Source organism: Caretta caretta, chromosome 19 (assembly GCF_965140235.1).
Source record: "Caretta caretta isolate rCarCar2 chromosome 19, rCarCar1.hap1, whole genome shotgun sequence".
NCBI lineage: Eukaryota > Metazoa > Chordata > Testudines > Cheloniidae > Caretta > Caretta caretta.
Window position 1 is genome coordinate 15,986,196 of NC_134224.1, and position 25,895 is coordinate 16,012,090.

A 25,895-nucleotide genomic window follows, 5' to 3' on the forward strand; every position below is an offset into this window, starting at 1 on the left:
CAGTTTGCTCTCGCATTACTCCACCAGGCACCAGTAGCGCACAGGGAAAATGGGCCTGCGACAGGATGCTCTGCTCACCGCCGGACAGTGCCTCCTCCTGGTGGTCTGGGGATTAGCTCTGCCAGGCCCCCCTTTCCTGTGGCTGCACTCTGCCATGCTCAGGCTGTGGCTCCTCTCTCGCTCCTCTTCGCACTCAGCTCTCTGGCCAGGTTGCTCAGCGGTTTCCCCTTCTGGGGTGGCCGTTCAGAGTTTGTCTCCACAAGCAGCATCAGGTAGCCCTCACGCCTGCCGCCCTGTGTCCCTCCCGCAGTGACTCCGGTAGGCTTCGTATCCACTGCCCTTAGTAATACCACTCTGCCCGGGAACTCAGGCCCATCCACTACTCTGGGGGCCAGTCCAGGGCCCTGTACTGAACAGTTAAGGTCTGCATCTACCCCAACCTTACAGCTCTTACCCCATGACTCCTCCCTACCATGCTGCTTCTCCCTTACCTCAGGCAGAGGGGCTGCAGGCTTCCTCCCCGCTGATCCCCATGTTGTTGCGGGGCTTCTCTAAAGCCTGGAGGCCCTCCTAGGTGAGCTTCCTTCTAGTTTGCTCCCTCCACACACCCTAAAGCTCCCCCATTGGCAACTTACTTGGCCAATTGGGCCCACTTGGCCTCATTCAGCACTTGCAGAGCCAGTGTGGGGAGTACACCCTATCAGAGGGCCCCCCATGCTCAGCAGAGGCAGACGCTGCAGCACACAGCACTCTCAAAGGGGAGTTTGTCTGTTCCTCCCTTTGCTTCCCAAAGCACAAGCTGCATTAACGATGGCTTTCCCTACTCCTTAGCATCCCATGGCTAAGGATATGGTGGATTCTCCATCACCTGCAATCTTTACATCAAGCTCAGCCATCTCTCTAAAACAGCGATGTCCAATACGTTCGCCACTAGCCACATGTGGCTAATAGGCTATTGAATTGTGGCTAATGCATGTGGCTTTTTTATAATGTGGCTAATGAGAAAAATTCAAAACCACAAGTGTGGCTAGCATCGAATTTCTATTGGCCACGGCTGCTCTAAAAGATCCACTGTAGCTCAACCAGAGATTCTGGGCTGGATGCAGAAATCGCTGGGTGTATACTCTAGCCTGGTTATGCAGGTCAGACTAGATCATTCTATCCGTCCCTTCCAGCCTTAAAGTCTATGAGTACGTGGTGAAAGAGAACAGCAAATTGCTGGGGCTTTGACTGCCAGGGTGCAGTGCAGAAGAGTGAGCTACGCAGGGCCACTCGTGCTCTCAGAGCTCGCTTGCTCTCATGAGAAACACCCTTCGACTGTGCTGTCCAGATCCATTCTAACCTTTACAGCCCCAAGCTGGCCCACCTTCCAGCAGCTTCTTTATGCACCACTGGACAAAGCTCTGGCAGAGGCTTCCCTCCAGAAAACCCACCCACACAAGCAGAGGATGAGTCAGCGTACACTCCAGCTCTGGCTTCTTCTGAAACAGCAGCACAGGGTAGGCTACAGGCCCTCTGTACTGAGGGCAGTGCAGAGCCTCGGGGAGGGGTATGCCATGGAAGAGCACCCACAGAAGACCCTGCCTGGAAGAGACTAGGGATCATTGCAAGAGAGCATGGGGGGCACAGATCTGTACATGTGGGTTCCTGTAAGCTTTGGCAGCATGCATGTTCATCTGAGGGCATTGTGAACACAACTCTAGGTCAGATGTTTAGCCCAGAGCACAGAGACCACACAGTGAATTTATTCTGTGCAGTCAGGCAACTTTTGATTTACAGACTTGAAAAACTTGCTGTGAGGATAAAACCAATACTGTAGCTACTTGTCCAACCCCTTGCAGGCAGCCCAGGGGAGGGGGCAGGTAGAGTAAGCACAGCTGACTGAGCCAGCAGCTTGGTGAAAAGCTGATGAAGGCACTTTTGGAAAGGACAGGTTTAGATCAAAGGCTATTGGCCAAAACAGTGTCTCTGAGCAGCCTGAGCCACCCAGGTCACAGGTGCTCTGTAAAGACATTTCTATTCACTTGAGAGAGGAACTGTGGTAAGAGAAAACCATGCTCACCCAAACACCCATGTCTGGGCATCGGAGCCCACTGCACCCTTGTCGAGGGGCAACCCCACCACCATCTGATAAAGGCTAGTAAGAGGCATGCTAGGGGGACTTCCATGGGTTCACTTGCGCTGTCCAATCCCATTTACTCTAGTTAGGGGACCGATATTTGACAGCTTCTTTAAAGCATAAAGGAGGGTTGTGGACAAAGCCTGAACTCTTCATCTAGAATGATCCCATGGGCAAAGCAGTTCTATTTCTGCCCTTTGACAGTGGACTGGCCTAGATGCAAACTCCCAGCAGCAGGGATGTAGTCAGTTGGGAAGGATTTCTGATCATCCTGAAAGAAATTAACTTCTGGAGCATCAAAGGCAAGTATGAGAGACAGACTGGCTAACTGGCCAGAAACCCTGCTACTAGCCCCTTTCATTCTGCTCCAGCCCCCAAAAGAATGCTCCCTGCAGAAACTGTGTCTATGGGGAATGGGGAGAGTGACTGTACTGGTTCCTTTGGCTGCTGAGTACTAAATACTCTGACTTTGTCCTAGAAACCCCCGTCCCTTTAAAGTTTATTTATAGCATTTGGCTGGTTTTCACACAAAAGAAGAAAATAGGATCCAGAGGCTGCCGGATCATTATGGTCACTTTTATTGCTCTGAATAAAAAATAAAGCAGCTCCTCTGAAGATGAAGTGGATTCTTTCCCTGGACTCTATTAAAGCAAAATTCCCCATTTAATACTGTACAATAGAAGAATAAAACAGAGCAATAAATTCCAGGCACAATTCTTATAAAAAGTTGTCTATTTAGTTTTTCTGTATAAAAACAACCAAGAGAAACTGGACAGGAAATATACAAATCACTTAATGCATTTTAACACATTTGACAATAAATTGTAAGTGATTCTGGTCATGGCCAATAACCTCTTCAGCAGCTGAAAGTGGGAACACCTGAAGCATCTTAAAAATTCCAACCATTTTAGGCTCTAATGCATTTCCTACCAAAAATTCTCCTCTCTTCTCTTTGTGGGAGGCGCATCCAGTTAAAGCTTCTTGGAAGCCTTGTTGGTTAAGACATAAATATTGCTCTGCAAATGAAGCTGGCTTGATATTTTCTATTACCACACGTGTCTGAAGGGGCTGGCATTGGTTAGAAGCAATTCAATTCTACTTCTTTAAACCAAAGGAGTCAAGGTCAAATATTAAGCAGTCTTCTCATCTTCACTGGATCTCTCCCATATACAGTCTTTTGTCACTAGATGCAGAGAGTACTGAGTCAGGAGAGAGAGGGGGAGAGACAAAATCAAAAACTTTAAGAGTCCATTGGAGAGGTTAGTTGCAGATGAGTGAATACCCATCTGGATTTAAGATTTTTTTATTTCACCTGTTCTCAATCTTGTGTCTATAAAGTAACTTTTGAACGAAAATGGTTTCCTCCCCAGCATGCTTTTCAGAATTAGTTACCTGACAGCTAATCACATTTTGCATGTTCCTGACACTGACATTTTTCTATCCCAAGTTATAATTGCAGGTATACCTCATATTAAGGTACACACTCTGTTTACACTGTTACTGCTGTTCTCCTCAAGAAAAACCGCAATAAAATGTCAAAGATGTTATTTTCTTTGCCAAAAAAATATTCAGATATCAGAAATTTAAGTACTCTAATTCTGGTTGCTAGCCACTAGAGGGAGCAATCTCTTTATCAAAAGTCTTTAAGGGCCATTATTCTTGTTTACCACAATAGTTATGAAACAAAAAATTCAGCTGTCATCCCAACATAACAAAGCACTGAACCTCTTTAATTCAGACATAATTGTTCAGTGGTTTCAGGACACAGATCTCAAGTGCAGTGACAGTCTCTCTAGACCTGCTGTACCCGTTACCCAGAGCAGGCTCCCATGCAAGTCGATTGGAGACTTTCTTGTTTAAGGATTACTGATTTAGGCCCATAATCTCAGTCTTTGGAGGTCTGTGCCCCTCTGCATGCAGAGGTGTGGAGGTCTTGGAGGAAGGGAGTGGTTTAAAAGATTAACTCCCTTTGATGTTAACAGGAGTCACTCTCATAAACCCTTGCCCATGGAGGTGACAGATCGCTTGTTTATTTTTTCAGACGAATGATTGATTTACAAAGCGGTACTTAGCTGAATGCAATTGCAAACAACAAACCCCCTCTGTGGAGGGGAAGATCGCTCTGCGCTTTTAGCACCTTCTCTGACCTGGAGACAGAACAATGAATAACCAAGGCACAAACCCATAATTCATGGCACTGAATTCCCACACCCAACCTTCTGTGCAGATATTCATTCCTGGGAAAAATGCATTTACAGGGGTGAGGAGTGTTGATTTCCTGGCCAATGCAATGGGGCGACCCAGCCCATGATAACTATGAGTCTTTGTTTCCATGGAAACAATGTAACCCGGAGGGCCTGTCTGTACTACAAAGACGACTGTGCCAGTAAACAGGTGTTGTTAGAATGGCTTCAGCTAACACAGTGGTGGCACAAGCACAGAGAAGGCATCGTGTGATGACGACGGTTTTCAAAGCCATCTAGCAGATTGAGTTAGATTTCCCCTCCACCCCACCGAATCGGGGTACCACGGTGTCTGTCAATACCACCTAGAGCAGGCCATTTAAAGAAAAAATGGTAAAAGGCCACTTCACATGCATTTGAATTTGCATGTGTGTTAATTTCCAGCGCTTCCCCTTTATGTCTGAGAACACGATGAGGGGAGCTCAGCCCAGTGAGGTGAAGGAACATACAGAAGGTTTTATGATGCTGTTTGCTGGTGACAGCATTGCTGCTTGCAGAAACCCTGCAGCACAGTGCCCCCTCTCTTGGGATCTGAGGGAGTCCTGCACTTAGCATACAGGCTTAGAAATATGTCAGCAGCACTCAGTCTCATTTCCCCAGAAGACTAGAGCTTCTTGACAAATCAACAAGACTTACTAATTGGTTCCTCTGGATGGAAAGCCACCTCGTTTACTGAGCCGGCATGGCCTGGCAGCTTGTAGAGAATTCTCCTGGAGGTTGTATCCCACACATAAACAAACCTGCAAGACACAGTCGTTATGAGGGTGAAAGCTTCCTGATGGCAGGACTTCAAAAAGAAAAGAAACTTCCAGCCCCCAATTTGTCCAGGTTTCCTAGTAACTTACATTTCCCCAGCTACACTTTAATAGTTACAATTGTCTTCCAACTTTAACATGCCAAGAGACTACTCCTGAGATGAAAATTTGTCATTACCAGGCACAGACAAAAGAAAGGGTTAGACAGCGAGAGCAGCCTGGGCAGGGAGCAAGCTTCTCGGCCTATACCAGGGAGCCCTAGCAGGGCGTTTCACACAAGGAGGCAGATGGCTGGAATTACATGCCACAGAGCCACTCTGCACCCATCAATAATTTTGGATGAAGTGGCATCTGGGACGGGAGGGGTGTCAGTGGGGGCTTTATCTGAGCGTCACTGCCCCAGCATGCTAGTACAGGGACCGAGAGCCTGATGTGTAGGCTTTGGATGAGACCAGGTCTGAGATCCTGACTTCTGGAGGTTATGTAACTCTTCAGAAGAGCAGGATGCTCATCCCAGTGTTCTGGGGAAGTACCCGGCTAACATTCCGCCTCCTTACAAATTCATCCTGAAAATTTCAGCTGGAGATCAGCATTTTCCACAGCTTGTGACAAACTACTGTGTAGCACAGCTGTTTGCTGCTAGACAGCTGCCAGCCCAGCAGCACCCTGCAGCAGTTGCTATCAGTCAGTGTGTCAGCGTGCCTTGGGATGAGCACTGCTATAGAAAGACAGGTTGTTCCACCAAGGAATGGCTGATTATTTTGCACTAAAACCAACTCTCAATAGCGTTTAATTCCTCACAGCTAATAACGTTTATAGGTGGATTTCTATCTCCTAATTGGTTACAAAGTCAGGAGTCACTTCCCAGTGACCTAGTTTATGAGGGGATTGATCAGATTTTGTAAAGCCCTTTTGTGAATCTCTTCCTACTCTCTCTCCCTGTTTGCACCATGTCTGGGGTCCTGTCCAGCTGTGTCGCCTTGGCTGAAGGACATTGTGAAGGAGACACTAGAATATTTCCATGTGATGGGTCAGAAATTAACTGCTGGCAGTATGAGTAGTTCAGCTTTTGAGCAGATTATGTTTACAAAGAAAACTTCTTTTGAGGAAAAAAGCCCACTGCAAATCATGCTACGCCAAGAATGCAAACTGACCAATGCCTGAAACATATTGTAAATATGGTTCATTTACGTGTCATTTGCTGCCAGTCTGGCTGAGAAAGTAACTGTTCAACTAATGCCCAATTTCACTGGAAGACTTGACCCTAGCTAGAGTGAGATTTTTAGGGGTTTGTTGTCAATCAGAATGAGAAAGAGCTCTGAGCAAAGTATCATAAACCAGGCAAAACCACTGTGTGTCCCACCTGAATGACTTCCTTTCAAATACACCAGAACTGTTTTATCATGTGAAAGGCCACTCATTAGAGGGTTCAGATCTGAGAGAATTCATTGAAATGAGCTCAGGAAAGCTGCCAGTTATGGACTACATTTAGACTGCTCTCTCTTTTGCTTTGGCACGGAAATGCTAACAGAAAGAAGCGCTCTTGGTGGACATCACCAGCCTCTCAAACTAATTCTGCTAGCTGGGGAATAAGTTTTGATGTTGCAGTAATTGGCTAGGCTGAATGAGAAGGTTGGCTCAACTACTCTGCATCACTACTAAAAGGGACATTGCAAAGAATGAGGGCACAGAGGACGACCAGACAAGAAAAACTGCATAAAGGCAACCTACAGTGTTGTATTACTCTGAAATAGGTCTCTCTGCAAAAGGGACCCCATAGTTCTCTCTCTCCAAATCAGATGTGCTCTGTTTAAAAGTCTCTTCTGCCAGGCCTGCAAACTCAGCCCGAGAACTGAGTGCCAAGCCTGCGCCAGCCCACTATTTCTGCCTTGTGTATTACCAGTAATCAAGATGCAGTAAATCCTTAGTTATAGCCGTTCGATCTTATTGCCTTCTATATGGTTTCACAGGAGTGATGGGGCAGAATTGGGCCTTGTAATTAGAACTTTAAACAACTCTTAGTTGACACAGAATCCAGCTCCCTCTCCCAGACGTGTGTTGCTCCAGAGGGTTAACTTATTTTTGGTCAGGTAGGTAGGTCCTACTCTGGATATGCACATAGAGCAGATCTGCTGAGCAAGCCATAGTCACTTTCCAGACTGGAACCACACTTTACCTGCTTCATTAAACCTCTTTAAAGAGAAAAATATGCTACCTACAAGCATGGTTAAGTTATGAACCCTTATTTAATGCTGCATCTATTTAAACTAGAGTATAGCTATTTCAACTTAGTAGGTGAGAGCTGTGACAAATCTTTGCTCCAACATTCTCCCTGTTATCTATTTTCATTAATGCTGTGGGAGAGGCAAGGCACTGTCATTTGCTTCTTTTAGCCACAACAAACTCTTGAAGGCTCAGCAAATAGTCATTTTACATGCTTAAGGATCTCCAGCTAAATTTAGTCATCTTGAGGGTCCATGTAATGTAGCAGGAAGCCAATCATTACTTGGCAGCCAACTTTTACACCTCAAGGAGGCAGAATACTTATTTTCACTTTAGTTTCCTACCAGGACTTTAAAAAAAAAAAAAAAAGATTTTGCAGCTGTATTATTAGTGGAACAGTATTCCGGACAGGCCCAGAATATAGCATCCCTATCTGTCCCACCATGAGACAACCACATGCACTTGGTTATGCATTACACACAAAGTTCATTTCAGGTTGTGGGACTGCACCCAGCACCTAATCTAACACCTTGTAGTTTTATCACCATGCTGCGCTGTCCAGTCAAGGACCAGACGTAGCTCTAACTGTGTTAATAAATAGCAGCTGTTCTATTGTCTAAGCAATAACAGCATTAGCATTTCATGTAGCAGCACTTGGAAGAAGCATCACACAAAGGCTACTCAGTCTCTCAGCTGCTCTGTAATTTGATCAAGAACGAACCATGTTTGTAAGTCCTTTGCAAACCCCATTCTGTTAGTGCTGAAGGTCTTGTTATCCTCAAAGTATAACTGCATGTTATGTAACAAATACATCATGGATATTCTTTTAACAACTACATTCACATTGTTACATTATTGTGCAGCATATTGTTCTAAGACTGCAGCTTCAGTCTCAGCTATGCCCCTGGGCTCATCTCTTGTATGTGCCATTTGGAAAATGAGTCTAACTGAATTTAACTCACAGGGTTAGGAGGAGGCCCAGCTAGTGACTGTAGAGTGCTTTGGGATGGAAAGATGCCAGAGAGAAGCACAATGATTAAGTTTTACCTGTCTGCTGATCCGCCGGCTATTTTACTCCCATCTGGTGACCATGAGCATCTCAGAAGATTCTGCGAAACAAAGAGAAATGCACACAGGTCCATTTCGATGAGAAGTTTTTGGTTCCCCTTTTGCTTAAAATAAAGTCACCATGGGATTTTAAATATCACAAAGAACACTTTAATGATCTCCTTTTGGAAGATAAGCCTGTAGTTAAGAGACTGTATTTTAATGCTGGAAACATCCAGTGCCTTGTTATTTTACACAAAGTAGATACTAAATGTAGAAAATATTTAATTTACAGCTAATTATAGCTGAATTGAACAAAGAAAGCCTGTTACTACAGCTTTAATTGGAATCCCCCTTTACACATTAACCTTGCCTCTAGTCCTCATTAAATCTTTTCTAGTTTATATTCTTGAGTTTAGTAATTTGTCTGTAAATTGTTTTTTAAAGAGCTGCAGCGTTTCATTAATGAGCAGCGTTTCGGTTAGCAGAACACTCACCTTCTCAAAATTATGCACATTCCCCTGGAATATCTTCACACATCTCTCTTTAGGGGCAAACGGTCGCACATCCCAGATACGAACTATAATGGAGCACATAAGAATATAAGAACAGCCATACTGGGTCAGACCAAAGGTCCATCTACCCAGTATCCTGTCTTCCAACAGCAGCCAATGCCAGGTGTCTCAGAGGGAATGAACAGAACAGGTAATCATAGAGTGATCCATCCCCTGTCGCCCATACCCAGCTTCTAGCACCAGGGGCTAGGGACACTTCAGGGCACGGTTTTGCATCCATGCCCATCATGGCTAATAACCTGGATGGACCTATCCTTCAAAAACTTATCTAGTTCTTTTTTGAACCCTGTTATAGTCTTGGCCTTCCAACATCCTCTGGCAAAGAGTTCACAGGCTGACCGTGCCTTAGGTGAAGAAAGACTGCCTTTTGTTTGTTTTAAAATTGCTGCCTATTTATTTAATTGGGTGACCCCTCGTTCTTGTGTTATGAGGAGGAGTAAACACCACCTCCCGATTCACATTCTCCACACCAGTCACGATTGTATAGATCCCCGTCATCCCCCCCTCAGTCGTCTCTTTTCCAAGCTGAGCTGTTCCAGTCTTTTTAATTGCTCCTCAGATGGAAGCTGTTAGATATCCCTAATCATTTTTGTTTCCTTTTTCTGGACCTTTTCCAACTCCAGTATATTTTTCTTAACATGGAACGACCAAATCCGCAAGCAATATTCAAGATGTGGGCGTACCATGGATTTATATAGAGGCAATATATTTACTATTTTATTATCTATCCCTTTCCTAATGATTCCCAACATTCTGTTCGCTTTTTTGACTGCCGCTGCACATTGAGTGGATGTTTTCAGAGACACAATGACTCCAAGATCTCCTTCTTGAATGGTAACAGATAATTTAGACTCCATCATTTTATATGATTGTTTTCTCCAGTATGAATTACTTTGAATTTATCAACACTGAATTTCATCTGCCATTTTGTTGTCCAGCCACCCAGTTTTGTAAGATCCCTTTGTAACTCTTCGCAGTTGGCTTTGGACATCTGTCAGCAACTAGCTAAAGACCATTAGTTATCATACCAAACAAAGTGACTACGTGAGCAGTCATCTCCACAAATGAGTATTATTGGTAATCCTTTTTTGTTTTAAATAGCTTTTATTTCTGGTAGTATATTTAAGCTATTACAAGTATGTTCAAACCATCTCAGCTCCTAGGCTAAATCCACAAGAAACATGAAATTCAGAACAAAGGCTGAAATTCCATCCTTCCTTCAGTACACTGTCCCAAGACATTACCAGGTTCTCTAAACTGGAGGCTGTTTTAGTTCAGTAAACCCCAAAACACTCATTCCAATTCATTGTGCTTGGGGTGTCAGCTGAACGATCTGCCTCTTGCAATGCTGAATATTATGGAATCAGAGACAGCAGGATAGATCTGGGTCAGCTAACTTAGGTCCTGACAAGGTGGGGTTGATGCTCCCTGAATGTCCGCAGTGCTTTCCACTCCTAAGTAATCTGTGTTGGGGTCTCCTTCACCTCACTTTGACGAGATGACGAGCCCTCCCCGTGCAGTCACCCTTTTCATGAAAAAGCATCATTGTAAGTAGAGTCACTATAACTGGAATTACCCCTTACATACACACTATCATCAGTCTATCAGACAAATTCAGCCTAGATCTTCTTTTGTTCCTTTGGCATCCAATTACATTGAGTTATTTCTCTCACAATGCTAGGCAATCTCACTCCTTAACCAGCTGTAGCTCTAACTGGCATGAAAAACTCTGATTCCTACGATGGCAAGCTGTGGCAATTACCTGTGTTGTCCATTGCGTTGGAAAGCAAGTAAGAGCCTTCTGAACTCAAACTGAGGCCTGTCACTGAGTCAGCATGCCCTCTCATTGTGTACGTTAGTTTGTTCTGGCGAAGGTCCCATACCTTTAAGAAAAGCGCACATGCATGGTATTGTGGTTTGGTTCTCCATGTAAGGAAGCGCCTGTCAATGTAATTGGTAAGAGTGGAAGAAGCTGGCCTGACTGCTCTGGAGGCTGAACCCACAGAACTGGTACATCATAGGCAGCAACAGTGCAAAGTTCTCCTCACCATTTGTCTCAAGCCTGATCTAGAGAGACAGCCGCAAAGACCCCTTGTTGGTATTCTCACCAGAAACTAATTAGAGCAAATTGTGATGCACACGCCTACCCAAAGAAACTGACTGGGACCTCAGTCCTCAACTCTTTTCACACAGGCCACTGAACAGAACAATCATGAGCTGGGAACAACTCTCACTCACTGCTGGCCTGGATTGGAACTGGTAAATTAGAAGAATTAAGCCTGCACATCTGTCTCAAGCATGGGATATATGGCTTCATATACTTCCTACCCAAGGTACCCCTGCTTTATGCAGTAAGGAGTTGGATGTTGGCAGCAAAGTGAATGATGCAATCACCATATGGTCAGTGATAACCCTACCAGCACTTTGGAGCTACAAATTGTCTGACAGAGAGAGGGCATGACGGCCAGGACCCAGAGGTTGTGCTCTGTTCTTGTTGAAGAAAAAAAAAAAAAAAAAAAGATTGTGGAATCTTAAGCTTCAAATGGTCAGCCAGAAATGACACTGCTCTAGTGCTTCATCTCTGTGACAGCCCCTTCATCACCTCAGCACTCCCCAGGCCTAGCACTGACTTGCCCAGGCCCTAGATAAGATGGAGACTGGATGCTCGGAGGAGGAACCATCATAAGCTGTACTATACAGTCATGTAAGAACAGTTCTGCAGACCACATCACTCAAAAATAGCTGAGCAGTGTTTCATTTAAACTAAATGTAATCTTAGCAAATATCTTCGTACCAGCCTGGCCCTATCTTACCTAATGGAATCACCTCCTGGTAGGAAACTGGAGCTGGGTTTGCAGAGGCTAAGTTTATCACAGAAGCTGCTCAACATGGTCAAATCAGTCTGGCTCTTTAGGAAAAATGTATCAAGTGTCAGACTTCCACAAGAATAATATAACCATCAAGACTAGCCCACTACCATATCATGCCATTACCCACAACATCTGGGATAATGTTAAAGGTTTGGGGAGTCTGTTTGGGATAGTTACAATAGGAAAGTGCATTAAAACAGTCAACATACCTTGATATCATTGTCTATGCCTCCTGATATAATCTGATCACTGGTATCATTGAAGGTCACGGCTAATACCTGGTAAGTGTTCTGAAATGTCTGGACAGCAGCTTTTTTACGAATATCCCACAGCTGAAAGGACACGGGAAGCAAAAGTTTTTAAAGTTATACGCACACCATACATTTCACAGTACAACTAAGTAGTCACATCAGTACTCCCCACATTGTCAAAGTGCTTAAGAGCTGAATTTGGGGGAAGAACATGTGGAGGATCTCTACAGGACAGATGAAACCTGTTGTCCTGACACACATGTTTGTTTTCAAGTGGCGGGGAGAGATGGAAAAATCAGACTGCATTTTTTCTAAACTTAAAACTAAGGGTAGTTAGTAGGAAAAACTGGAACACGTTACCTAGGGAGGTTCTGGAATCCCCATCATTGGAAGTTTTTAAGAACAGTTGAGACAAATACCTGTCAGGGATGGTCCACTTAACTCTGCCTCAGTGTAGGGGTGGAGGGATGGACTAAATGACCTATTGACGGCCCGCCCAGCCCTATATTTTTATGATGCTGTATAAATATAACTCCATTCTCCAAAGAGGATCTAATAATGTAGGTTAGACTGCTCCAACATGGACACTTCTGTGGTGCCTTGGTAATGTCTGCCCAAACGGTGGTGATGGGGTTTGGGGCAGGGGGAAGGAGAACAGTATTGATCTTTTAAATGTTAAGTTGTTAGCCGGTGAACTTACAGGAGCATAATTAAGGACAGAACTGGACACACAGAACTGGACAGCTCTGATCCAGGAAAAATCTCATTTAAAAATCCATCTCGATTCACAAAAGGAGCCAGCCATTTTCCGGGTTTAGTCTCATGTTCTTTTCTAGGATTTTGATTTTAGTTTTAACAATCTAGTCTTGTTCATCCAAAACATTTCAGGGCCAGCATATATGACGATAACTAAGGAAGTTAATGGGTAAGTGACTCAGGCTGGAATTTGGTTCAGAGGCAATTCTGGATGAAGCGGTCTCAGATGAACAAAGTTTTACTCAAGTGGTTTATTCAATTAGTTATTTTTGCAAAGTCACCAAAGTTGAATGTCCTTTATTCAGATGGGTCATCTAGTGTTCGTATAGTCTCCATCACTGCAAAAGTCAGCCCCTGCAGAAGTACTGACCTTTACTGTTCCATCATCGCTGCCTGTACAGACGAGCTGGGGTCCCCGCCTCGCTGGATAACAGGAGTTAACAAATGATGTGTGCCCCTTCAGCCTTTTCACTCTTTCTCCAGTCTCACTATCCCACACAGCTACTGTTTTATCTGTGGATGCTGAGAAGAGCATGCTAGCATGGGGGGGAAAAGACAACATAGCTATGGAATCCTGAAGGGTGGTAAAATATCTGCCCCCAACCCCTTTTGTTACTCTACAAGCACATCCAAGACTAGAGGTTACAAATTAAGTAGATGCTAGCTAGAAGACTAAACCCAATACTCAGAGGCTGATATCAAAAGATGACTCAAGGTTTTGTGGCAGGACCAAGGGGTAGCATGATGGTGAAAAGCCCATTTTCTATGTTCCCCTCAATCCAATTACTGGAGGGGTGTCTGCTGGCTTCCTGCCAGATTTCACCTCCTTGACATTGCTTGGGATGATGGTGAAGTGGGAGGGATATCTTTTGTAAAAACCTCAGATACTGTTGGATAATGCCAGAAGCTGTCTCTACCAGTCAACTTTTCCTTCCCCATCTTTCTTTCCTTATCCCAAATCTCTGCTCCATTCTCTCTTTCACACTGAAAGTCCCCCTATTCACTTTCTCACAGATTCGCTTCCTAGGGTTGGGACAGAATGTCTAGGCTTTAGATCTTCTGCTCCCCATCCATGGGCCTTGGAACTTGTCACACTGACTTTACTCTTTGCTCCTGCACTCTAGAACAGTTGTAATACGTTGAGATATTTCTGGGAGGTGCAACCATTCAAGTAACACCATTGCGTCTCCTCGTCAGAGCCACCAGCTGAGAGCAAAAGCAATGAAGAGGAGCTGGAGAGTAGCTTACTTGCTGGTGAATGTATCCCCCTTGCCAACTACAAGTATCTTTTACCCAAGATCTTTTACTATCTCTACCCAAGACCTCAACACCACCACCTTCATTTAGCAGCTCCTTTCATGCAAACTATCTCCCAAAACATTCTGGAGCGTTCATTCAGAAACAGCAGCAAGGCAGGCTAATTATAGGTCAAGTCGGTTTCATCTGGTATTTACCTGCCATCAGTGTTATAGTGCAACTCCATAACTGCTCCACTGTGTCCCTTCAGGGTAGCAAAATTATCACAATCCCCATACACATGCCACAGCACTGTAAAAAATAAACCACACAAACCCAAAACTATGTTTCAATACCAATTTGTCCAAATATCTATAGTGACACTTCCTGAGCTCACTAAAATAAAGTGCCTCTTGTATTCAGCACCATCTCCAAACCCCAGTATTTACTATGTGGAATAGGAAGCCTTTAAATGGTCAGTGTAAGTTCCATGTGAGAGAGATGGCTGAAATTTAAAATATACCTTAAATATTGGTTTGTGTGTGTTCTTAAACCAAGCTGGATAAGGGAAGCATGTTTTTGTAAATACCTCCACTGCCGTTCCAAGCACTAATATTTTTCTATTGTGGACATCCATAAACATACACCATTTTATTAGCTGTATGGTAAAATTTGCTTTTTTGGCCACCTGTAAGTGGTAGTCAGGAACATGGAAATTGTGATAACGACCAAGGATAGTATCAGATTCTTCAGAGGAAGGTGGAAAAAACTCTGTAGTGGACAATTAAGGAACAGTTTGCCCATAGTGGATTCGAGAAAATTTTCCCCATCAATGAGTGGCTGCCTCATGCCCAGAAGCAGGAAGGTTTATTTCCCTTATAAATATGTATTCTATCTAATGTAAACATGGATGACTTCCATATACATATCTAATCTTTTTTTAGAATCCTACTAGGCTCAATGGCATGTTGTTGCAGTGAGTTCCACAGGTTAATTATCCATTGTGGCGAAAAGTATTTCCTTTCCTCACTTTTGAGTGTCATGTTGCCTCCTGTACTATAAGTGTAAATAGAACATCTGTTTCAACTTTCCTATACACTTCATGCTGTATACTTCTTAATGTAGAGAGGTGACAAATATGAGGGGATGTGAAAGGAGCCCCAGATCAATCTTTCCTTATACAGAAGGATTTCCCATCAGTTTATATTCCTGTTTGTATGAATATGGATTTAACTGCATGTTGAAAACAACAGTAACAAAAAAACCAAAACCATAACAGTACTATGCTGCTACTCACAAGAGTTAGTGTTGGGCATAATCCTATAAAGTCACAGCCTTCCTTGGGAAAGTTGCATTGGTATAACCCTAAGTGTGAATTTAAACTAGGGGTTCTCAAACTGGGGGTCGCAAGCTGTCAGCCTCCACCCCCAAACCCTGCTTCACTGCCAGCATTTATAATAGTGTTAAATATTTTTTTAAAATGTTAATTTATAAGGTGGGGGGTGGCACTCAGAGGCTTGCTGGGTGAAAGAGGTCCCCAATACAAAAGTTTGAGAACCACTGATTTAAACTGATATAGTTAAACTCATGCAAATTCCTCAGTAAACACGCTTCAGTATACAAATGGCTTCTTCTGGTTTAGTTTAATTCAACTAAGAACAGGATTAAGTTAAATTGAAAGGAACCACTTTTAAACCAAAATAAGAGTATCTACACTGGCTTTGCACCAGTCTAAGTATATCGATTTAAAAAACAGATTTAAATTTAATTTGTGCAATTTTCCAATGTAGACAAGTTCTAAATCTAATAAATGTGCGAGTCCTCCTGACTGAAAGATGCTCAGTGTGGGCTCTGGGAGACTGACAAAGAGACTGAGTTCAAATACCGCCCCACCAATAATAATTCTGTTGTTAATGTTGCTAAGATCCCCTTCAGAAAATGAGAGCAAGAACAATCCCTCCAATACTAACTGATGTGGTGGAGTGCAAGGTGAGAGACGGGCTGGGTCGCAGATAATTTTAGGTCACCAACACTTTGAAATACTCCTAGAAGTACATAGCACAGGGGCGGGCAAACTTTTTGGCTTGAGGGCCACATTGGGTTTCTGAAATTGTACGGAGGGCCAGTTAAGGGAGGCTGTGCCTCCCCAAACAGCCAGGCATGGCCCAGCCCCCGCGCCCTATCCGACTCCCCTGCTTCTTGGCCCCTGACGCCCCCCCTCCCCTGCCCCATCCAATCCCCCCTGTTCCATGACAGACCCCCAGGGACCTCTGCACCATCCACTCCCCCCCCGGGCTCTCAGTCCCCTGACCACCCCTGGACCCCCCACCCCTAAATCCAACCCCCCCCCCCTTTCTGACTGCCCCCCCAGGACCCTTGCCCCCATTCAACCCCTGTTCCCCACGCTCTGAACGTCCCGATCCCTATCCACGTCCCTGACCAGCCCCCAGACTCCCCTGTCCTCTATCCAACCGACCCCCTGACCACATTGCCTGGAGCACCGGTGGCTGGCATAGCATTGCGCTGCACGGCGACGTGGCTGCAGGAGAGGGGAGACAGTCTCCCAGGCCAGGAGCTCAGGGGCCAGGTAGGACAGTCCCGCAGGCCGCATGTGGCCCCCGGGCCGAAGTTTGCCCACCTCTGACATAGCAGGTCAATGCCAAGCTATCAGCATTCTGTGCTCACAACAGCTCACTCCATAGCCATTTGAATGTATAAAAAGCAGTTTACAGCAGCACTGGATTTTGTCAGAAAAATAGCTCATATCACGAACTACCGATCATTACAAACTCACAGATCAGTCTGTCAAATCCTGCAGATGCTAAAGTGGCTCCATTAGGGTGAAACTTGCAACAGTAAACTTCTCCTTCATGTCCTGAGAGCAGCATTATGGGTGCCTGGAGGGAGGAACATCGTGGAGGGCCCTAAAATACAGAGAAAATGCAGAGAGCGATAATGAAACATATGAACCAGAATGTTTGCAGTGTGGGAAAGGAACGCAGAAAAAAAAATCGTAACTCCCTTACTGGGTTTACAAAGCTAACATTTCCACTTCTCTGTCCCCATTTACCAAAGAATCGCAAAGCACTTATCAAACCTCACAACTCCAGATGTGTCCCCATTTTACAGATGTGGAAACTGAGGCACGAGGAGGTGAAATAACTTGTCTAAAGTCACATCGCAAGTTGGTGTCAGTATAGATATTACAACCAGAGGAACTACACAAAGAATCTAAACCACGTTATAACAGGAGTCCAGAGAATGGGGCTGGGTAACTGCTCCCCTGCCCCAAGGGCTCTCTTGGGAGGGGTTCCAGTCTGCCACCCCTCTGCCTCGGGGTGCACGGGAAGGCACAGAGGGAGACAGGGAAGTAGCTGGGGCCGCCTCTGCCATCGGCAAGCAGCAGCTGGAAGCCCTTGTGTCAGTGTAGCCGGGGGAAGGCTCGCCAAGCCAGGCTCGCCTGAGCTGGCCGCAGCTCCGCCCGGGGGGCACTGACAAGGCGGCGGGGGCACGGAGCGGCCCATCCCGGCATTGGGAACCCTGGGGCCAGGCTTGGCCCTGAGTGACCGCGGCGGGGGGGGACTGCCTCCCCCGCCGAGGGGAGAGCACGTGCTGCTGGCGGGGGACACAGCGAGAGCCCCCGGGGCGGCGGGGGGAGCAGGGACCGTGGGGCGGAGGCCTGGGGCCGGGACTCACCGCCTGCAGCAGGGCCCCCGGAGGCGGCTGCCCCCCGCCCGGGCCGGGCCCCAGCAGCAGCTCATGCCGGGGCCGCTTGGCCGCTGCCGCCACCAACGCCAGCTCCGGGCCTGGCCCCTTGCGCTTCTGCTGCTCGATCATCGCCGCTCCCTGTCGCCGCCACTCGGCCTCGGCTCTCGGACCCGCGCTAGGCCTCAGAGGCTTTACGCCGGAGCAGCCAAGCCCCGCCCCCGTCCTCCAGTCATTGGACAGAACGGTCCAGTTTCCCCGCTCTGATTGGTTGCGAGCACCGACCACGCCACCACCTTCTTTTCAGTGCGCTGATTGGGTAGAGCTGGCCGTACTGTTCGGCGGGCTAGCGGAGGGCGTTCTAGCATCGAGCGCGCCCATTAGCTGTGTGAGTGGCACTCAGGAGTATGCTGCGTGGTGATTGGTCGGCGAAGGTTCGTCATTCCCGGTTGTACCAGGCGCGGGCGGGTTAACGGCGACGAAGGCGCCCTGGGGTGAGTGACGGGGGGCAGCGGGGTGGGCCGGCCGGGGGCGGCAGCGGGAAGTTGAGCCCTCAGCCCTTTCCCCAACTGGGGGCTTGTCACCCCCCCATCCCCTTGCTGCGCCCAGGGGCGCTGGGCGGGCTGGGCCTCCCCACCCCCACCTGCTGGCCGTCGATAGCCGCGGCGGGGTGATCGCTTGGGCGGCGGTCGCACCTGCGGGCCCCGTGTGATCGGCGCTGTACAGACTCAGCGCAGCGATGCGCTGGCCCCGCCCCAGGGGCTCGCCGTAAGCGCTCGCTATGGGCGCTGGGCGCTAGCCGGGACGGGGTGGAATCGAGGAGGGGGGGGTGCGGCGTGTTTAGTGTTTCCGTCTAAGCCCCTCTGCTCTTGGAGCTAAGGACAGCCTGGAAACGTGAGCCGGAGGCAACCGGAAGGACGGCACATAAAAAGAATCCCAAAGGCGGTGTTTAAAGAACGTTGTGATTTTTAAGTCATTCTAATGATTTGGGCTCATTACTTTTTAACTGGGGGGGCTCGCAGTCCTTGAGATGCTCCAGTGTTTCCTTGTATGGGTGAGAGCGTGCCCCTCTGTGGCTGAGCCAAGCATTTGGAAAGCTCTAGTCCCCTCGGCCTTTTAAAGGGTGGCGGCTGTTTACATTCTGGTTTTTAGGCCTGTGTCGTAGGTACTAGGGAAGGGAACAGATTATAATCATAGAATCTCAAGGGCTCATCTAGTTCAGCCCCCTACTCAAAGCAGGACCAGTCTCCAATTTTTGCCCCAGTTCCCTAAATGGCCCCCTCCAGGATTGAACTCACAACCCTGGGTTTAGCAGGCCAATGCTCAAACCACTGAGCTATCCCTCCCCCCAAATACACCCTAAATACAGTCGCTGAAGAACAATAGGAACTACATATGCATGAGGGTGCTGAATTCTGAAAACGGGACAAAATTGCAAGGTATTATCAGAGCCAATTTACAGTCATGGGTACATATTTTGCTGTATCTGCCTAGGTACTATAATACTTTTATGGGGGGGGGGAGTGAGACACAAACTTAAGTGACTTTCTTATAATTTTTACACAGCACGTTATTGGCAGCTGTATCATAGAAGTACTCATGTCTTCTGGTTCTTTGGCTTGTCTACCAACTGGATTATACTGCCATAGTATATAGTGTAAGCACCAGTCACTATAGTAATGGATATTGAGAAATTAGTGTGACTAGTATGAGTGAAAGTGGGGCAGGTAAGAAGGCCTCCCCAAGAGCTATTTTTTTTATTACCAGTGAAGGTATTTCTCTCAACAAGTGGTGTCTGTCTTCGTTTCAGTTATGAATGGGGTTGCTCCACAGAAGGATAACATCTCATAAATGGAATCAAAGTAAGCTGCAAGGTTAGGAAAGAATTGTGCAGTGCATGCTCTTAGAAAACTTCCCAAATGAAGTCTGTGAGACCTGAGACGATGGAGACATTGCCTGAACTCTATGACGTCTTCCAAGGAGAGGTATGTGTTGTCGTTGCTTAGGGTCACAAAAAAGTATTGGAGACACGAATAGTGCAGGATATTGAGAGAGAATATAGAGCCTTTCATTTTTAAATCACCAGTTCAGAACCAGCCCTAATTACTGGCAACAAAGCTAAGTGACCTGTGTGAAATGAGCTGCTATTGTGTATTGTGGTTCATAGAGAACAAGTGTCTACGTCACAAAACTACTGCCACCACAGCTGCCTCAGACTGACCCCTTGCTGGCGTTCCTGGTATAGAGACTAAGGCAGGGATGGGCAAACTTTGTGGCCTAAGGGCCACATCTGGCTATGGAAATTGTATGGTGGGCCATGAATACTCATGAAATTGCGGGTTGGGGTGTGGGAGGGTGTGAGGGCTCCGGCTGGGGGTGCGGGCTCTGGGGTGGGGCAGAAATGGGGAGTTCAGGGTGTGGGAGGGAGCTGCAGGCTGGGGCAGAGGGTTGGGGTGCGGGGGGGGGGTAGGGCTCAGGCTGGGGGTGCGAGCTCTGGGGTGGAGCTGGGGGTGAGGGGTTAAGGATGCAGGAGGGTGCTCCGGGCTGGGATGGAGGGGTTCAGAGAGTGAGAGGCGGACAGGAGCGCAGGCTCCAGGTGGTGCTTACTTCAAGCAACTCCCGGAAGCAGCAGCATGCTGTCTCTCTGGCTCCTATACGGAGGCGCGGCCAGGTGGCTCTGTGCACGGCCCGGTCCGCAGGCATCACCCCTGCAGCTCCCATTGGCTGTGGTTCCTGGCCACTGGGAGCTGTGGAGGTATCGCTTGGGGCGGGGACAGAGTGCGGAACCCCCTTGCTGCCCCTACACGTAGGAGCCGGAGGGGGGACATGCCGCTGCTTCTGGGAGCTGTGTGGAGCCACGGCACATGTGGAGCAGGGCAAGCTCCCGACCCCACTCCCCGGCTAGAGCACCGGAGCGGGGCAAGCCCTGGACCCTGCTCCCTAGCGGGAGCTCAAGAGCCAGATTAAAACATCTGAAGGGCCGGATGTGGCCCCTGGGCTGTAGTTTGCCCACTCCTGGACTAAGGAGTACATAGAGAGAGAACTCCCCTCTCCCCCACTAGGTTAGAGTTGATGCACATTGACAGGGATGAGACGAGGACTTCAGTCTCTTGAGCTGCTGCCTTTTACCAGCATTCTCAGATTAAAGAAAAAATATTTAACACACTTTTTTGCAAATATTTTAACTAATGTTTTGAGAACAGGTTGAGACTCTTATTGCAGGTGTTATTTCATTAGATGTCTTTAAAATAAAACTGATGGGTGAGCCACATTGCTAATGCAAACACCTCCAGTCTGAAGAGTAATAACTCTTTAAGAGGATTAGCTAAGAATGTGTATTCATAAACATGCTAGTCCTCTTGTAGGATGAGAAAAGCTGTCTTCAGAGAATTCATGCTGATTATTTCTCTCAGCCAAGTCTAATTTTTCGACTCAAGTGTGAGGGATCTGAAAATCTTATTGCTTTAATTTTTGTGGAGCTTGGGGATAAAGCTTTCCATCCTGCCTCATGCTGTGAAATACAAGAGACTTTAGCTTTTAAAAGTTGGAAACTGTCTTGAATTTAATAGCTGCTATCAAGAATATTTGTTGTTCAGTTTGGCACAACTCAAAGTCCTGAATTGCAATACCTCGGGCTCACTCCACATATTGGTGCCTGAACTTAAGGGCACTGCACATTTTAATGTTAGCTTTCCATTCTTCTAATTAAAAGGGAAGTGAGATCCTGTCTGCCTTGTTATAATCAAAAAAGCCCTGGGTACTATTTTCCCCCTGTAAGAATAGTAAGAAGAGGACAAAGGCTAGAATTATAGGTGTCAGGGGACAGAGAGTGAGTTAAAGAGCCTCTCAAGTCTAGATTGGTTCAACTCCAACATCAGGCCCTGATTCCATAATAAAGCTCTGCATGGGTGGATCCATGCCATGACTAATTAACTTCAGTGAAGTTCTCTGCAGGCTCAGGTGTCTATTTACATAGAGTTTATTGCATAATTGGGGCCATAGTCAGCAGTGAGCAAAAGTCATTACCATCAGATGTTTGTTTGTAATAACTATGTGAAATTAGTTGGTAGGTCTCAGTGCAGGTACTAGTGGACAAGTATCCATTTCAAAACCACCACTGCCACAATTGACACTGACTGGTCTTCTTTTGGGTAGTCTTATTAGAGAGGCCTAGGATAGAATAGAGCATGGAGGGATGGGTTAATTCCCCTTAATCATAGAATCTCAGGGTTGGAAGGGACCTCAGGAGGTCATCTAGTTCAACCCCCTGCTCAAAGCAGGACCAATCCCCAATTTTTGCCCCAGATCCCTAAATGGCCCCTTCAAGGATTGAGCTTACAACCCTGGGTTTAACAGGCCAATGCTCAAACCACTGAGCTATCCCTCCCCAAATGGTAGGGTGAGTCCCTTCAGAGGCACACTAGTTTGAAGATTTAGGGAAGTTTTTGTTGCCTGTCCACTGTCTGTTCCATAGATGAGCATAAGACTGTTTCCAAGGCCTGTCAGTCTGGCCTGTCAGCACTAAATTTACTCAAATGGTAAAATAGGGGAAAATAGAAGTTAAAAATATTGGCTCCTGCTGCTGAATATAGCAAATAGACTCTCTTTGAAAAATGTCATTTTTCAAGATCTGTCTGTAATCTTGCAGGCAGAAAATAATCATCCTGTGCTTTTGTGTGTATCTGATGCAACAATATGTGTTGTTATGTAGCTCCCCAGTTCAAAAGAAGATAACCTGAAGCAGACTCATAGAAAGCAAATTAGAAACAGCTGAAACCAAATAAGTGCATGTAACCAGAGTGGGTTTCAAGGAAGGAGAAAATGAGACAGAAAATGGGTGTAATGTACAAGATTCTCTTTCAGTCAATGGATATATTGATTTTCTTCACAGGTTGCTGCTGTAACAGAATATGGGGCATTTATAAAAATTCCAGGCTGCAGGAAACAAGGTTTGTTTCTTAGACTAGATTTTCAGACTTAGTTCCATGCTGGTTTGCTTAATACAGTCCTCCCCTTGCAGAAGGACTTGGCATCTTTTAGAAAATGCTGCAAAATGAGTCTGTTGTTCACCCCTTCCCAGTTGATTAAATCCTCCCGGTATGGGGTTTGGTTTCTTATGGAGATCTTTATGTCCCCATTTATGCTACACAAGAGCTCCAGATACAGTGATGGGGCTATATAAATGCTTGCATTAATACTGAATATATTCTCATTTACAGAAAAAAATGTTAAATGAATAAGTGCATTTCCAGGTGATGATAGAATATGTTGGAGTGGCATTATAAGGCACTAGACTGGAGTGCAGTAATTCCCTATATATTCAGGGCCTGGGATGCTTAATTTCTGCTATGAAATGGAATTCATAGATGGAAGGAAAAATCATAATGGTAAATCATTGACTGCCTCACAGTCCAGGCTTTCCTGGTTATTTTTCATGTTCCTATCAGTTGTGTGAAAGACTTGCACTAAAAGGTGAATCTGAGTATACAAGGGAAATAGTGAAACTGTACAGGGAATGCTGTCAAATGCACGAGGTAAACAAACTGAAAAAATATTAAATATCTTTTTCTCCGGCCTCTGCGTTGCAGTGGCACTAGGGGTGTTACTTGTGACAAAAATAAGTGGCAAGTTTTCCAATGCAACTGTGACACTAAAAAAACCCCAACAAACAAAACCTGGGGTTTCCTTTGAAATGTGATAATACCCTGAAAAATGCCACTATGGGTTCAATAGTTAATCTTGCTTGGACAGTCCCACACCAAATGTTTAGTTTGTGCAAGTTAAAAGGATGATTTTTTTCTCCCTGCTAGTTCGGCAATGCCAAGCCAGAGTCTTCAAGTCAAGTTATGTTTTCTGCCTCTGGTGTTGCCAGCTAAAAATTGTGCTGCTAATGCCCAAAATAGAACAGCATCTTGTTTGTCGTCCCTCAGCTCTGCTAGGTCCACAGGATTGGCAGGAATTAAAACTTGTTTGTGCCTCTTAAATTAGCACCTTCGCTGTCTGATAGGATGCTCTTTCTTTTAGTTGCTTTTCTTACTAACTGCACTCTAAGATCTAGAATATGCAGCCTCCCATCTTCCCCTTCCCACGAGAGTGATTTGTATTCCGAAGTAATTAGCATTGGGTTTAATGCAGTAGGTACCTAATCCTGCAGCCTTTATGGATGTCTACATTCCATTGAAGTCAGGGAGACTTTTGGCCCAATCTCTCAGTAAGTTCCATATGGCTGCAAGATTCCCATCTGCACAGAGCTTGTTGCTGCACCAGAACATTAATTTTGCAAGCACCTATGCACAAAGACTTGCAGGATCAAACTCTTCGGGGGAAATTACACTAACTCTATGAGATTGGAATGATATAAGCATTTTTTTAGCTGTCAGGTTCTAATTTTGCAAGAGCTGCCCCATTGTGAGTTTGGAGCAGATGTTGGTGGGTTTAGCTGGCTGCATTTGGCTTATAAATGGTTTTGAAAAACCAGTAAACCTCATAAATCTTTATTCTGCGTGAAGTAGTGGTTGAGTAACCCAGATATTTAATTTCACCTAAGGATGCTCCAGACCTTGATGCTCTTATTTTCTAGAGGATAAAATGTTATGTTCAACCAAAAACAATTTTATTTATTTCCCCTAAAACCACCTCTAGGCCTTGTCCATAAAACCCACATGTCAGCCTGTCGGGTCGACAAACCCTCGGAAATGGTAGATGTTGGAGACAAAGTGTGGGTGAAGCTTATTGGAAGAGAGGTAAAATTGCTTATGGTGTCTTAAGCACTGTGTAAACTAAGAAAAAACTTGCAACGACAGCAAGCTAATGATTTTCATGTTAACAGAAGCGTAGTGTTCCAATCACTTTGTCTAGTGCATGATGCTGTTTGTTGTGAACACAAACTAATCATGTTCCTCATCACATGAGCATTTAAGAACCAACCTTTTGTCTGATTTGCACAGGCTTCACAGATCACATGGCATCCTTCATAAAAGTAGGAGTTCATCCTTGATCAAATGTCCTCTTGCCTCCCCCCTGCACCATTGTTCAGACTACTGTTTACTGGTTGGCATGTCACCCTGTAGGTAGCTACATGACTCCTCTATGGTATTTGTATATCATGTGAAGTACTTTAAGATTTATTGGAAAGTAAGGTGCTATATAGTTGTAAACTGCTCACGATTGGAAAGGTCTCTTAACCCATTCTTAGCAGAAGCTGAGAATTCTCTTAATTCTATTTGAGGGAATGAACTTTCTTTGAAAGGACACTGCTACAGTGTTCATTCTGTTTTTAAAGATGACTTGCAAAATAAAAAACAATAGGGCTTGTGCCCTCTTCTGCTTCTTTGTGGTGTCTAAAGAAGGTCTGATGGGAAGTGTGTGCAGGGTGGATAAATGTTGTTTTTTAAAATAAAATTATCTGTTAAAGCACCCAAAAGAACACATGGACTTTGCAAATAAATAAATGAAAAATAACTCCCAAGTTTTGGCCTGACTGCAAATTGCATCAGAGCGGCGCTTCACTGTAACCTGCCCATTTCATTATTTCACACTATGATGGGGTTTACCCCACATCATTAGCAAGAATGTTTAAAAGGCTGTGTACTCTAGAAAGATGTCAAGCAACACACAACCTGTGAAACTCTCCAAGATAATATGGAGAGCAAGAGCTGATTAGGATTCAGAAAAGAGCCTTTTATACGGATAATTAGAACATTCCCATTTACCGAAAAGGACAAAAATGTGTAAATGATATAAAGCCTCATGTTTCAAGGCATAAACCAACCACTAACCTGGCTCGGATCAGGAAGAAACTTCCCTTGTGGCCAGGTTATTCCATAATTGTCCATTTTGGAGTTTCTTGTACACACCCTCCCTTCCGCAAAGTATTTGCTACTGGCCACTATTAAATACCAGATACTGGCTAGATGAGTCTATGTTCTGATCTGTTGGGGTAGTTTTTATGATCTTATTTCTGAGACCATTATTTTTAAGTAATATACTCTGGTCCATTAACTAGAACATAGAAGTGTAAATGAAACTAAAATATACTTGTCAAAATTAAAACATTTTGTGATGTATCCTTGACTTTAGAGCATTCACTTCTTTACTAGTTGGCAGTTTCACTCA

At 45.5% G+C, this 25,895-nt stretch overlaps 2 protein-coding genes across 4 annotated transcripts in view; one reads left to right on the forward strand and one right to left on the reverse strand.

Moving 5' to 3' along the window:
* Positions 1–2,674: 2,674 nt before the first annotated feature.
* On the reverse strand, positions 2,675–17,993 carry SNRNP40 (small nuclear ribonucleoprotein U5 subunit 40). Its single transcript, XM_048826176.2, has 10 exons — positions 17,772–17,993; positions 16,870–16,999; positions 14,294–14,387; positions 13,210–13,375; positions 12,042–12,164; positions 10,725–10,845; positions 8,885–8,967; positions 8,388–8,449; positions 4,999–5,102; positions 2,675–3,318 (listed from the first exon to the last, which is right to left on the reverse strand). Exons 1-10 carry the CDS (start codon positions 17,910–17,912, stop codon positions 3,269–3,271), a joined length of 1,074 nt encoding a protein of 357 aa, XP_048682133.1. The 5' UTR covers positions 17,913–17,993; the 3' UTR covers positions 2,675–3,268.
* A 123-nt stretch (positions 17,994–18,116) lies between these two features.
* Positions 18,117–25,895, forward strand: part of ZCCHC17 (zinc finger CCHC-type containing 17) — a 32,453-nt gene continuing 24,674 nt past the window's right edge. Inside the window, exons 1-4 of one of the 3 annotated variants that reach the window (XM_048826179.2) lie at positions 18,117–18,274; positions 19,591–19,765; positions 22,672–22,729; positions 24,423–24,523. In XM_048826179.2, coding sequence (XP_048682136.1) covers positions 19,700–19,765; positions 22,672–22,729; positions 24,423–24,523 — 225 coding nt within the window. In that variant the 5' untranslated portion in view covers positions 18,117–18,274; positions 19,591–19,699. Of the gene's footprint in view, positions 18,275–18,625; positions 19,220–19,590; positions 19,766–22,671; positions 22,730–24,422; positions 24,524–25,895 lie in introns of those variants that run through there. The other 2 variants (XM_048826177.2, XM_048826178.2) reach the window with 2 other exon arrangements.

Bases quoted from the DNA above. Each gene is read 5' to 3' on its own strand.
- SNRNP40 (XM_048826176.2), bottom strand. From the start codon at position 17,912: ATGATCGAGCAGCAGAAGCGCAAGGGGCCAGGCCCGGAGCTGGCGTTG. The intron at 17,000-17,771 runs GTGAGTCCCGGC...TCTGTATTTTAG, and splicing joins CGGGGGCCCTGCTGCAGGCG to GGCCCTCCACGATGTTCCTC. The intron at 12,165-13,209 runs GTCAGTACTTCT...GTGTCCTTTCAG, and splicing joins GCGATGATGGAACAGTAAAG to CTGTGGGATATTCGTAAAAA.